The sequence below is a fragment of the Lepisma saccharinum genome, chromosome 2 (genome assembly GCF_977018435.1).
Source record: "Lepisma saccharinum chromosome 2, izLepSacc3.1, whole genome shotgun sequence".
Lineage (NCBI taxonomy): Eukaryota > Metazoa > Arthropoda > Insecta > Zygentoma > Lepismatidae > Lepisma > Lepisma saccharinum.
The window spans coordinates 176,240,741-176,255,256 of record NC_139230.1 but is presented as its reverse complement, the minus strand read 5'-3'; the positions used below and the strand labels follow the sequence as shown (position 1 = coordinate 176,255,256).

Below are 14,516 nucleotides of genomic sequence, written 5' to 3'. Positions count from 1 at the left end.
AGCCCTAGTTTATATGCTGACTTTTTTTCATTTTTGTATTTAAAAATGCATGATTATTTTCTCTCTGTAGTCTTCAAAAGCAGTGAGAGTACTGCTTTCACGGAATTGAATTTTTGAAGGGGAAAGCTATCAGATATAAATTTTGTATATATTAGTTTATTTACGTTGCTTCCCACCCTCCCTGTAGATTAATAGTAATGATGAAGATGAACGATGAATAAAGGAAAATATATAAAGAACAAACATAATGATTCTAACTTATAGAGCCTTGGCTATTGCAAAGAATTTCAAGCTGGGAGAGGGAATTTGTTAGCATTTGTTGCCATTTCATTCTGAGCCAGGCCGGAGAAATTGAATGCATGCTGTACTTGGCGATTCAAAAATTTAATATTTGTTAAGGTGTTAGTGGTTTAGTAGCTAGTGCTGTGTTTACTTAAATTAAAGACAATGGATATAATAGAAGATTTGTGTGTGAAACTATTTTGAATGAGATCTTTTTCTGGAGAAATTCCAAACCGCTAATGCATGTAGGCCATCTCTTGATCCACAGGTCTTGAACTTATAAAAATAAAAATTGGGAATGCTCGAGACTCTGGGTACTTATGTAACTTGATTAATACCGAGAGATTTTATTTCACTAATACATGCCTTTCATATTATATTTTATTGGTTCTCTTTTTTATAGCTTTGTTATACTTTCTTGTTTTTTATTTGAAATTCTACATGTAGATTAACTGTAATCACAAGAATTAATTGATAGTGGTCGCAAAAATAAGATAAAATTTTCCACACAATATTCATAAATTTGATGCGAATTCTGAGGTAAATTTGCAGGGAAACTTCAGGAGTGGATAGATGAATCAAGTGTCAGAGATTACCAATTAGTTAAAATCAGCATATGCCACTGCTGTATCCCTATTTTAGAATTTCCTAATTTTTTGTGATACCCTTTATTTTATTTTATTTTTATTTTTTTCATTTTTTAAATAAAATTAATGCTTGCCTAGGATCATCTTCTGTCACATCACAATGAGGTCTTGGACTGAATTCCTGGTTTACAACATGCACGGTTCAAAAATTTTCCTGATTACAGGTGTATTTTGAATCTTGTGGAATTTGGGTCCAGTGTGCAGAGGTAGAACCTTATAGCTGTTGCCTTTTGTTGAGAATACGTAGAGAATCGATTGATTGATTGATAGACTTTTGATGGAAACCTAAGTTCCTTTTCTTTCTCTTTAGGTAACTTCAACAAAACTCTTTGAACAAGTTGTTGGGTTTTACAACACAGTAATTGTTGCTGTTAATAAAACTCCATGCACAACAGAAATGGGACTAAAAAAGATTGGAGTGAGACTGAATCCAAAGTAAGTTATGGTATAAAAATATAAATATGATAGATAGTATTAAAAATTCACAACTTACGTGAGTGAGTATAAATTTATCCACTAATGTGGACCTGAAGAAGGAGGAAGTATTGACCACGGAAACGTTGTTTGGATAAATTTATACTCACTCATGTAAGTTGTGAATTTTTTATACTATCTAACGTATTTATAATTTTATATTTGATAGTGAGTAATATGCACTTCCTCATTATGAAGTTATGATTTATGAACTAAAGAAGTCAGGTTTTCTGAGGAAGCAGTCAAAATTTTTAGAGCACAAAATTTTATAATTCACACAACAATTCCACCAGGAAATTAGATAAGGGTGAATCAAATGAATGTGAGCCAAGCCAAAGAAGCACAAAGAAAACCATACACATGCAGAAACATACATACAATATTTAGACATATGCACCTCCAGCATTGAGATACTCATTCCATTGTTGAATGAACGTGGTAATGCTGGACTCATAGAACTCCCTTGGTAGCTGGGTGAGAATGTCTGTGACAGCCTCCTGGACGTCCTCATCCAAAACAAATTGGTGACCTTTCAGCTTCTTCTTCAGTACACCAAACACATTAAAATGGCATGGTTAAAGATCGGGGATGTATGGTGGGTGCTGTATGGTTCCCCATCAGAATTTCTCTAGTTTTCATTGTCATATTCACTGTTCCTATTTTGAAGCCTCCACTGCATGTTGGACCAGGCTTTAACAACTCCAAACCCACTATGCCTTGCCATGTGACCATGCCCAGAATGGAAGCACAGGAACCACTACAGAATGCCCACCTAATTCTATGTGACTGGACAAAACCATTTGATCCAGGGGCTTATGTTCAGTTGACTTGGCCTTGTAGAAAGTAAAATTAATAGTGATTCATTACTTGTCTTAACTACATTTTTCTCTGTTGTTTTTGTTGTTACTATAATTTTGATTCATAAGTAAGTAAGATTAGGAGTGGTATAATAATAAAACTGTTAGAACATCAATATAAGAGGAACTCCAAATGTAGAGAGCCTTGCAGGTGTGTTATAATCCCCCTGTATACTTATACTGAGGATGACAATCATTGAGAAAATTCCTGATGATGCAATTTGTGAAGAAGTAAACATCAGTGAAATTTGATAACAATTAACATGAAAATTTGCTCATTGTCTTTTCAAACCATTTATTTGACTTTGTTATGAATGCTAATTCTCCATAGTTGCGATTTTTCCCTCCCCCAGTCCACCCTGAATTGACATAGGTTTCAGGTAATGGAGGGAATGAAAGAATATTTGCATGGAACCTATTCACCTTTCCAGATAATGCAAACCAGTGTTCACACTAAAGTAATAAAATTTGGAGTCATATGACTTTAATATTAAAATATATAGTATGTCTGAAAAGTAAGTTCCATTTGCAGTTTGTGCAGTAGCAAAGCTCTGATTGCAAGGATGCACATGTATACTGAGTTGGTTGACAGCACAGACATCAGTTGGAGATAGTTAGTAGTGCAGATGCTTCATTGTGGGTTGTGATTATGTTCTAATCGAAATGCCTTCCACATGTGAAGTGCAGTCTGCGATTCAATATTTGAATGCACAATGTGTCAGCAGCTGAAATCCACTGTCAGATTGGTGAGGTATATTGGGAACTGAAATCCAGGTCTCTGGCATACCAGCTATTTCTCTACCACTGAGCTACTGAGCCAGCCTGGCTTCACCTGAATTTTAGCTGCTGCTGTTTTACCTGTGTGGAACAACAGTTGTAGGGCTAGCCTAGGGACAAGCGTAGATGGGTAATTTAGTTTGGGTAAAGGTTAAGCTACTCCCTTCCCATTGCAGCATGCTGTAAAAGAATTGAGGGGTGTTGAGGGGTGTTGTGTTCCCAATCTTGCCCATTTGTCGACTTGACATAATGAGCACCATAAGTGCAAATGGAGTTCAAATTTCTTTAAAAAATAAGATTTTTCTTTCTTCTTCTTCTTCTGTTTGGTAAATTAATATTTTTTTTACATGGGCTTCTATCCTAGACTGTACTGAGCAAAATAAGCTATAATTTGTGACTGTACCATTTGTGGTTACCAAGATATACGTTTATTGAAAATCTTGCAGAATTTTAAATTTTACCACCAAAAGAAAGCATGCTTTAGTAAATATGTTTTTCTCTGAAAATATCAGCAACAAGTGCACAGATATGATTTTGAACCCTCATGTCCTGGCATTGCCTACATGGATACCCAACAATATTAAAATTTCGTAATTTTTCTACTTTCTTCTTCTTTTTCTTCTATTTTGTAAATGAAAATTGAGTTTTTCTGACATAGGCATGTAGCATAGATTGTAAGGTAAGTGAGCCAAAGGTGGCCATAATTCCCAAGGTGGCCCACTTCACGAAAATCATATTAGTATTTAACGAAGTTAACAAATGACATTACATCAATGTACCCAGTCCCCTCTGGTGCACTATGCAGAAAACAAACTGTCTCGGGATGCCAACATCCATTTTATGTAAGTTATTATGTTAGGGATCAAGCATGTGTGTGTATGTCCTTGAAATTAACGAATGCTAATATTTTATACATATTTTGAAAGCTCGTTTAATCATTTTTGATCACATAGTTACATAGTAAAAATGATTTTTGTGTCAAAGGAATGATACCTATTTTTGTTGAAAAATGTAGTCCAGAGGCAAGTTCCTAAGGTGGGCCATGGCAGGCCACCTTGGGAACAGGTTACACTTGCCTCTGGAATTTACACCTTTTTTCACATTAAAATACATTTTATTATTAAAGATTACCTAATCTTGAGCACAAGCAACATTTTCTATGAAACTATAAGCAGTGGGCCACCTTGGGAACAGATGTAATGGTTTTGTAATTATTATTTTTTTAAAAAAAAGCTACAAGCAATTTTACAAAATATTTATATGATACATGTTGTTAATTAGTTATAAGAGTTATTTCTTAAAATTTCATAAATTTATCTCTCATTGGAGAGTTGGAATTGCCCTAGAAGCTTAACTATAGCCACCTTTGGCTCACCTACCTTACTAAAAAATTAGCTATAATTTGTAATTCTTGCATTCGTAGTTACCAAGATATATTTTTTTATTTAAAACCTTGTGCAAATTTAAATTTCATCCTGAACACATGCTCGGTTTGGTGTTCAGGTTTTGTTGCATAAAATAAGCCTCAGTGTTTAAGAGTTAATTTAAACATAAGCCCTGGAAATTTCTCTAGCACTGGAAATTTATCTTTCATATGTTACATCATATGTGTGTAGCTTGATGTAAATCACAGAAAATTATTGTGAACAATTACTGTACTCAAATTTAGTTTTCTTGTAAGCATCTGATACTGTGTTCTTACTTAGATTATGCTAATCTAGACATTAATGGTTGACATATTTTCCTTTTGCTTTTACAGGAACATGAAAATAGTCTGTAATGAAGAGGACCAGACTTCTGTCAATAATATTTTTGCTCTTGGTGATGTGAGTGATGGTAAACCGGAATTAACTCCCAGTGCAATCCAAGCAGGAAAGCTACTAGCCAGGGTATGTATAGCTAATTATATTAGAGTGGAAAAAGGTAGTGTGTTGAAAAGTCAATAAATATGTTACAAATGATTACTGAAAGCATACTATGTGAGGTAGGAACCTGAAAACATTTATTTCCTCACACAATTTCCATCAACATTGGTACACTTTATTGTGTCTGTAACTTGAATCCTGCAGCATAGACATTTTTGTTGTAATGTCTTTCTCATTCAGCTCATTTCAGTTCTGGGCCACCTTGATGGCTTAGTGATAACATTCTCACCTTGTAATCAAAGGGTTCCAGATTCGATATCCAGTGGAGGCACACAGTGTTTCAGATCCCACTTTAAATTGTATGTCCAGTACTGATTAGCTTATATATACATAAAGTTGGCTCAAAAAATCAACTAGCACTCATATCAGGTCCGAATCAGTTCTGTGAACACTCACTGGTAATTCACATGATCAGAGATCAACCAAGTTCAACCATGAGAACAACATAATGTTGTTAGTTTGAATCATCTTCTCCATCCTCCTCACAGTTGTTTGTCACAGTCTGTAACAAGATATGACTAGCTTAGTCTTCATCTATGACTTTTTAGTGACCTTAGGATAATTTTTTTACCTAGATGTATGTACAATGTGTTAGGCAATGCAACTTCTCATTTTTCAACAGAACATTTTTTTTAATATCCTTTCCTATTTTTGCCCATAGAAAATACATGGCAACATACTGTTTTTTGGTTATATGATCCTCATGTAGGGTTGCCGTTTTTTAACTGAGTAGTGTATGTGCATGCTGTATGTAAGGCCTGCTACTATATGAAGTATAGTAAGAAGTATGAGTAAACTCGTAACTGCTAATACATTTTGAGCTATTCCATAACTGTTTGTGATATATTTACCCACTTTCCCCCTCTTAAATGTGTGCTCATTCTGTTAGATATATAACGGTAAAAGTAGTGTCACATGAGTAACATCACAGGGTTTCCACCGATCTGGAATACATGGAAAAATCAGGGAAATGTATTTGAATGTAAAGGTATTGGAAAAGTCAGGGAATTTTGATAACATATCCAAAAACCTAAATGAGTAAGGGAAAATATAGTTGAACATCATGTGCAGTTTAACACTTAAAACACGAATATAGTTGATATCATGTTAAAATACCACCGAATGGTCTGGAAATGTATTTTTCAATTGCTTGAAAAACTTGAAATGTCAGGAAATATACTTAACCAAATATCTTGAATATTTTTGTGTGTGCATGAGTGGGTACATTAATTACTGTTGGAAAATTTAGAAAGCATCAGCTCTTATATGTATATAAAATAGAAACTTTCATTCCATTTCTGATTTAGTATGGATCATTGTTAACATTTGTTAATGTTAATTGGGTTGAAATATTACTACTTTATCAATACTTATTGTTGAGCTGATTTTGTATTCATGTGTTGTTATTGAAAAGTATGTGTTTAATTACCAATACATTTCTTGTAGAATTCTGTATTCTCAAGAGCAAACATAAAGTGATCAGCATAGTACTTGTAGCTTTTGTAGTTCATGATACAACAAATAAATACTAAAGTTACATGCATTTCATTAAACGAAATGTAAGTTCTGTTTTCTTAAGATATACTTTTTTAATGTAATGTTCATGTGATTCTTGTCTGAAAATTCACAATGTATTTAAAATTCAATTTGTTTAAAGCTGAGCATGTTTAATATTTACTTGTTTGATTCAGTTTTAAATTCACTTTTATGCACAGATAGGCTAATTGTGACTGGGTCTATTGTTTAAAGTGGGATCCAAACCACATTGTGCCTTCACTAGGTAACAAACCTGTGGCCCTTGTTTTCAAGGCAATGACATTACCACTATGCCATCAGGGAGGTCCTAAATCAGGGAGGAGCTTTTTAAATGCAGTTGTAATTAAGGTTACTATTATATTCCTTTTCTTCTATACCTTGTGCAAATGCAGCTTTTGTTTACTTAATTGAGAATATTGTAACAGATTACCAGCAATATATGTTGTTTATAGTTGTTAGTTATTTATGTGTTATTGCATTTGCAACAATCTCACCATGCACTGTTATAGAAGTTTTTTGATTTGATATATTTTTATATATGTTTAATATTTGTATTGAATCTACAAGAATGCACAAGTATTTGTAATCTATGCCATTATTTCAGAGGCTCTTTGCAAACAGTGAACATGTCATGAACTATATAAACATTCCGAGTGTGATGTTCACTCCACTAGAATATGGCTGCGTTGGTTTGTCAGAAGAAGACGCTAAAGTTAAATATGGTCAAGATGACATTGAAGTGTACCGGAAGTGTTTCATGCCTTTGGAAACTGCACTGCCATCCAGGGAAAAGATCGAGTGTCTTGCCAAACTAGTGTGCGTGAAGTCTCAGAACGTAAGTATCTGAATTATTGTTAACTGCCCAATATTTGCTTTAATTTAACAATCTATTCAGTACATTTTTTTGTTGTGTGGCTGTGGTTCTCGAATCAGATGGTGGCGACTGGCCGCATCAGCTTTATTTATTTCAGGGTATACACATTTACAATCAAAGACACAATGCTTATACACTACATGAGCAAGAAACAAGATATCAGGAATGTGAAAAACACAGAGAGATAAACAATGGACAACCGCCATGTTGTCACAGTAAAGTAACACTTTATATTCATGAAGAACAAATAAACATACCAGGGCTGCTAAAAATTCCATATAAAAAAAGGGAAAGGAATCAGGCCAAACATAACTGAAGAGTTCCGAGCCATCCGTGTACACAGCCACTATACTTTGCAGGGTGGCATTGGTGGAAAAACATAACTCATGTTGAAAACCTTGAAAAAAGTTGAAAGGGCTAAGATATTTAAGGGACAGAATGAGAAAGAGTGCCAGAAGAGTGGATAAAAAAAATTGCATAGGAGACAGTAAACACTTACCACAATTGAAGAAAAGTCTGATATTTCGAGGCCATAGCCTCATTGTCACATGTAGGTAGAAAGAATGGAAGTAAACAAAAGTGTAGAGGCACAGAATACTGATGCCAGCATCCGCACAGTGGTGCCAGAAACAAGTGATAGAACACGGGTTTTGCGAGCAGATCCTTTCACCAGTGTTTATTGCGGGATGGATGGTGGGTGGGTGCAGATAGGTAGGGAATGGAGAAATGCTTATTGGGTGGCTTGGTTGAGTCCGGGGGGTATGTTGGCATGAATGCTTGATATGTAGGCCCTTTCCCATCACCTGTGGGTGGAGGTGTCAGTGTGCTGGGGTAATAGACGTATTATGGCTACATTAAAACAGTTGTTGAAGGTGGTATTGTGGCTGTTGGTGTGGGTGGCGACAGTGAAGTCGGAGTTTTGGGTAGAGGCTGTGTGGTTATTGAAGCCACATCGTGCTACGATGCCAGGGGTCGTAGGTTCAAATCCCAGCCTGGGCATGGATGTTTGTGAGTGTCCATTCATCAATTTCATCACATCATAACTCATCTTCATCTTCACAAATTAGCCAAAAGTGGCACAAAAAGCAAAGTGAAATAAAGCAAATCAATCAATCAATCAATCAATCTGATCAGCACATTCTTAAACTCTTCAACCCTATTAGGTGCACCAATTAAATATAAAATATCCAAGTTTTCACCAGTGCCTCAAGTTAGCTGTTTGGATGTTTGGTCGAGCCTTGGGTTTAGCTGGGAGGGGAGGGGGATGCTCCTCTGGATAAACATGATGACACTGAGATAACTGGGATGTTTTGTGAAACTTTTCTAGCTGGTTGGGATATCATCTCCCTGCATCTTCCTGCATCTCCCTTCACTTTGACCACTGACCTGAATGATCCTCATTCACCTCCTTTATATGTGTGAGTATATTGTTGATGGCAATTTTAGCTCTGGAAAGGACATATCAGATTGGTAAAATTATTGGTTGTTGAGAACATAACTTTGCAATTCAAGGGGTCTCAAGTTTGAATTTATTTCATCTCATGTAATTTTCAAATGTTCACACACCTGAATAGCATCTCCTTCAAAACCTTTAACTTGAGTGTATATTTGTTGATGGTATGTTATAATATTTATATTTCTTTCAGGAAAAGGTCATTGGTTTCCATCTAATTTCTCCAAATGCAGGTAAAATAACTCTGGGATTTGCACTTAGTTTAAAATTAGGTGCCACAAAATCTGACTTTGACAACAGTGTTGGGATTCACCTTACATGTGGGGAGGTAAGTGTGCAGTTAGTCCCCATTTTATCACTGGGCAGATTTACACTATTAACTCTTTCACTGCGGAATTATCTGGCACACAATATCCCTTGGCTGCATAATTAAATTTGAAAATATAATTTTTTTATAAACAAATAGTTTTCACAATTACATTGCATTATATATGAGAGAGAACTTACAAAAGTAATTCCTTTTACTTGAAAACCCTTCTGTAGTCCCTGGTGGTATGATATTTTGAAATTTTTTGAAATTTTGAAAAAGAACAAAAACATCTGCTACATGATGTTACGGACGGCGGTACAAATTCTTCATCAGACACTACACAATCACTGTCACCACTTGAAGTCTCATAAAAACTGTCGCTATTATCGTCACAACTTAATTCACCTTCTGATTCTGAGTCGGCAAATAACAGTTGAGTTACATCATTATCAGACAAGTGTTGACGACTTGACAAAGTCATGTTGTTTACATTCGAACATGCATTTGAAACTGACATGTCAGAGCACTCAACGCTTGTATGTCAAATAATTCTAAACGGAGGTGTAATCAGCAACATCATATGGATAAAAACAAAACTACAAGTTCAAATAGTTCCAAATACTATCAACAGATGTCAGAAGGCTACTAAAAGCGACGTACTGCAGAAATGCGACACCCGCAGCAAGTAGAAGTATGAACTCGCAATAATGCAACTTGTGTGGAGCAAGGCACCTGGCGTGCTGTGCATAAATGCGACGACCGCAGTGAAAGAGTTAATATTTGTGCTCTGATTTAACATAGGCTCCTACATAGGCAAATTGGAAATTCATTTGAGTAGTTATCATCATTTTCATAATTTTCTCATAAATTGTATTTTGTGATGTGACAAGGCAAACAACAATTTCAAATATTGCTTCTTTCTTCTGTTGTATGCTAAATAAGGTGCCAATGGAAAAAAATGTCAGAACATTTCAAAAGCCTTTGTACCTTTGACATATGCCCAAGTGGAGTGTTTAAACTTTCCAAAAAAGTGAAACCATAATTGTTGATAAAATCTGTGCATATGATTACATACCTGCATGAATATTGTTAGTTTACCAACTTAATTTGCCTTAAGCACATTGAGTGGATTTGAAGTACTACTGTTAACATATGCATTTTTTGGAGTGTATTAATTGATTTGATTTTACTTTTTTAAGTGCTATCATTAGGGTCAAATATTTATGGTGAATGGAGGATCAAAATGTTGATAAAAAACTGGGCACATTTAGTATCAAAAGTTGTATATAAAATGATATTTGAGTCTTAAAATGGTGAATATAATCCTAAATTTGAATAACAACTATACTTATTACACAAAATAAACATGTTCTTTGTAATAAAATATTTATATAGTTATCAGCATATTAAGTTTATGCCTGTGTAAAAGAGTCCATTTTTGCCTCTCAAATTTTTATAGCAGAATTTTGCATAACTAACAAAATAATTTTAGAGTTCAGAAAGTGTTATATCAGTAAAAAAAAAAAAAAAACGCTAAATTTTATGATTTTTCCCACACTTTGCAGTTCATTTTGCATCATTTTATGACAAAACTTGCAAGGAAAAATGTACCTCACACCTTTCAAAACATGAAAAATGAACATTACAATGTGTTACTTCACATTTTGAGTTTTGCTCAAAAAAGAAATATGCGTGTCTCTAAGCTTTCATGTTTTAGTAAATGGTAGGAATATTGGGATCTACTTGAAATTAGTAGTTCCTTTGTTAACTCATGAATTCTCATAACAAAATTTTCTTTGAACTACTTACTTTTATTAACAGCTAAATCATCAGTGTTACCATGATTGGTTTTACAATTTACATGAAAATTCAGTGTTAACAACATACTATATGAATGTAAGTATCAATAAAAGTTTCTTGCATTGAGCTCTAAAGTGGCCAAGCATGTAATTTCATCTGTATTTCGAGTTCTTAAAAATTACTATAATGGTTTGATCACTGATAAGCATGAATGTTCTTCTTGTTGTTTACTTCTTTATGTCCCACACCATGGCTATGCGATCTAAGGCATCATGCTTTGGGCTCCAGCTGGTTTGAGTCTCCTGTGGGAAGTGTAACAACTTTTCTCCTGAGATTTCAACCTATGTACAGGGCCAGTGGCCACCCACTATCATGGGTGAAGTACAAATGAATAGCGTAACATGATCACAGAAACTTACAACAGTGACTGGGGATTTGTCGTGATAACCACACATCACCTCGTAACTTGGCAGGTGGGAATGAGGCTGGCAGTCCATAGGTAGGCTCTGGCCCTCACGGCTGTTGGGCCACAGGTTATTTTATACTCTATACACAGTGTTTCAAAATGATGTAAACGATTTCAATCCATTATAATTTATTCATAAATTGTCAAAATGAGATACAACTTCACACATATGAAGGGCTCAAGTGTAAAACATAGTAAGTGACATTGTGGTCATTTCTGAGTTCATTAAAGAAAGGCTATTAGAAGCTATACTGTAGATAAATTGTTTTCATGTTGTGTTTACCAATTTCAGAAGGCTTCACTGAGTCCAATGCAAATTGTATGACATGGCAATTTCACTCGAAAATTGAAGGATAGCACATTTTACCTTGTTACTAAAAAGTAACCAAAATGTCACTTACCATGTTTTACTCCCGAGCCCTTCATATGTAATATAACTGTCCAAGTTTAAGTGCCAATGGTTATCACGAAGTTAAGTCATAAATGCTCACTGTGAACACCCTTCATTACTCTGCACTTTGCACATGCCAATGCCATAATCTAACTCCATCCAGACACGTTTCACCATGTTTCAGAATGTTCTCATCCATAATTTGCACTGCAGCGCTAATGCGGTGGATCTAATAGAGTTATTTGCTGGTGGATTTTTGTGAAATTGTGCACAAAACTAATGTTGCTCACGACCGACCTACTCTTGCAATATGCTTCCTCCTCACCACTGGCAGCAATTTTACAACTGGTCAGTTTGCCAGCAGAATTTAGAACTACTGGCAACATTCCAAAAAAAGAAACTTAAGGGTGTGTTTGAATGTATTTCACGGCATATTCGAACTGTGATTATGTTGTATTGCTCATGGACCATGTTTTTATAATTCAGAACATTTTGAAACAACCTGTATATTATTAATGTGCAGTTAGCTTGTAATTACAAGTTTGGTGGTGATTATCTTACCTCTATGATGCTACTCCTTTGTAGCTCCCCAATTTTTTCACAATGGGGGGGGGGGGGACCACTGGTCCCATTCACAGTCCGAAATCTTTGAAGAAGTTGTTATCCCCCCCTACCTTCCTCCTCCTCCTCAGGAGACGTGCATATGTACATCCTGCAAATGGAGCGCAAAAGCATGCCTTAAGCCACACGACCATGGTGTAGGACAACTAATTGTACATTAAAAAAGCGTAATTTTCACAAACTTACAGTTATGTGCTAACTTAAACTTTCATCATGCATTGAAAAATCTGCCCTTAATGTATTTCTATGATGAAGTTTTTAAAATATTTTTATAATTATTTCAGGTGTTTTTTGCAATAGACACAAAGAAAAGTAGCTACGGAACTATTGGGACACACTGGGAAGTAGATGAAGATTTATTGTATTATAAGTGAATATGCCATGTGTGACATTTGTGAGTTCTACAAAGTGAAGCTGTGATTGAAATTAACAAAACATTTTAAGATGGAGAAATATTCATAAGTTCCATTTTTTTATATTGGTTGTACCAAGAGTGCAGCCATGATTTTTGTTACCAAAACATTGTAAGAGATTCTTTCAAAAGTGATATATTTACTAGCTTAGTAGTGCGAATGGCAATCATCCTCATGCACGTCTGTATCTTATCCTTCATATCATAGTCATTCATTGCTCAAGTTAGGGTCTTGTTTATCATTTTGAGTTCTTGTATTGTATGGTTTTATATTTTTGATCCCAAGGTGTAATGGATGACACACCCAGAAGTCAACCTCTCTTCATGTAGTACTCCCAGTAAGTGCATTCTTGAGGCTCTGATACCTGCACCCACAGCCAGTATAACTTTCCATGGGGTAGTGTACGTTGTCCTTTCTCTTGTCCACCTGTGTGCTTAGTGCCTGAGCAATGAATGTGATACTGATTTTAATTCTTGGGTGTGATTTTATATGGATGTAAAGTTTTTATCAGTAGGGTACTAATTCTAGTTTTCTTTGGCTGTGTTTTTTATTGATAAGTAGTTCATTTATTGCACTGTTCTTTTTTTTAAGTTACTGTGTTTTTGCTAAAGAGCTTGTGTTTTGCATTAAGAGAAGGGTGCAAATAGTCTCAGTGCTATTATAATTGTTAATAAACAATCTCTTTAACCTGCACATTTGGGCACATTGACATTCATTATTCTCAGAGTAAGTGACCTGATATACCCATGATATTATCTAGAAAAGTTAATCACATGCTTGCCATCCAAAAATCTATATTTGGGTTCTTCAAGCGTACATTCTCTGGTAGGATGGATACTGATACACTTTTTGGTAAATCAAAACAACATACTGCTTACATACATGTATGCACTTGGTTATCTGAATGTGGGGCTAGGCATTATGGCAACATTTATTGGAAATAGTATGAAATTAATGTGGTTGCAAACATTGCTTTAGGATGAAGATCCTCATGATGGTTGTCATTCATGCTGTGGTCAATTCCAATACTTTCTCCCATAGCCATAGGCATCCAGAAGGGGGGGGGGGAGGGTGTGGCCCCCCACCTTGGAATATGAAAGTAAGCCAAAAATTATGTATTTCACACATATAATTTCATTTTTTTTAAACACAATATGTGTTAATTTTTGCATGAACACCATAAATTAAAATTTAAGCAATGTTCTTTTAGGGAACAACACTATTTTTGGGGAAAATGTGCCTTGTTTGGCCCCCTTGAAAAAATACCTTCCTTGCCCCTCCTTGTAAAAAATCCTGCGGACGTCCATGCACATAGCTCAACTTGTTGTGAGCTGCCTATAATCCAACAAGATTCTTAAAAAACAAGAACTTGGCTGATGTCTAATAAAATCCCAATATCAAAATATATATCTTTAAACAACCCCAGGCTATTTGCTGTTTGTCAGAAACATTTTGATAAAATGTGTCTATGCTTATGGCATGTGCTGAAGGAGTTTCGGAATAATAATAATTATAAATAATAAATAAATAAATAATAAATATAATAATAATAATAATAATAATAATAATTGGACAGTCTGATGTGATATTTCAACTTCCTTCTCACTCCAAAACTGAGTAGGGACATTTACATGGCTAGTCGATACTATGCAATGTTGAGCAATCCCTCCCAGTCTTCATGCTCTGCAAA

At 35.1% G+C, this 14,516-nt stretch overlaps 1 protein-coding gene and 1 long non-coding RNA gene across 2 annotated transcripts in view; both read left to right on the top strand.

The window, feature by feature from the left end:
* Window positions 1–7,243, top strand: part of LOC145983765 (thioredoxin reductase 1, cytoplasmic-like) — a gene marked incomplete at its 3' end in the record, with an annotated part of 38,090 nt that extends 30,847 nt beyond the window's left edge. Inside the window, exons 8-10 of the mRNA XM_083116815.1 lie at window positions 1,240–1,364; window positions 4,797–4,926; window positions 7,103–7,243. Of these exons, the coding sequence (XP_082972941.1) occupies window positions 1,240–1,364; window positions 4,797–4,926; window positions 7,103–7,243 (396 nt within the window). The remainder of the gene's footprint in view (window positions 1–1,239; window positions 1,365–4,796; window positions 4,927–7,102) is intronic.
* Window positions 7,244–7,250: 7 nt separating this feature from the next.
* Window positions 7,251–12,794, top strand: LOC145980622 (uncharacterized). Its single transcript, XR_014440861.1, has 3 exons — window positions 7,251–7,333; window positions 9,019–9,153; window positions 12,698–12,794. It is a non-coding gene; the product is annotated as an uncharacterized LOC145980622 (long non-coding RNA).
* The last annotated feature ends 1,722 nt before the right edge of the window (window positions 12,795–14,516 follow it).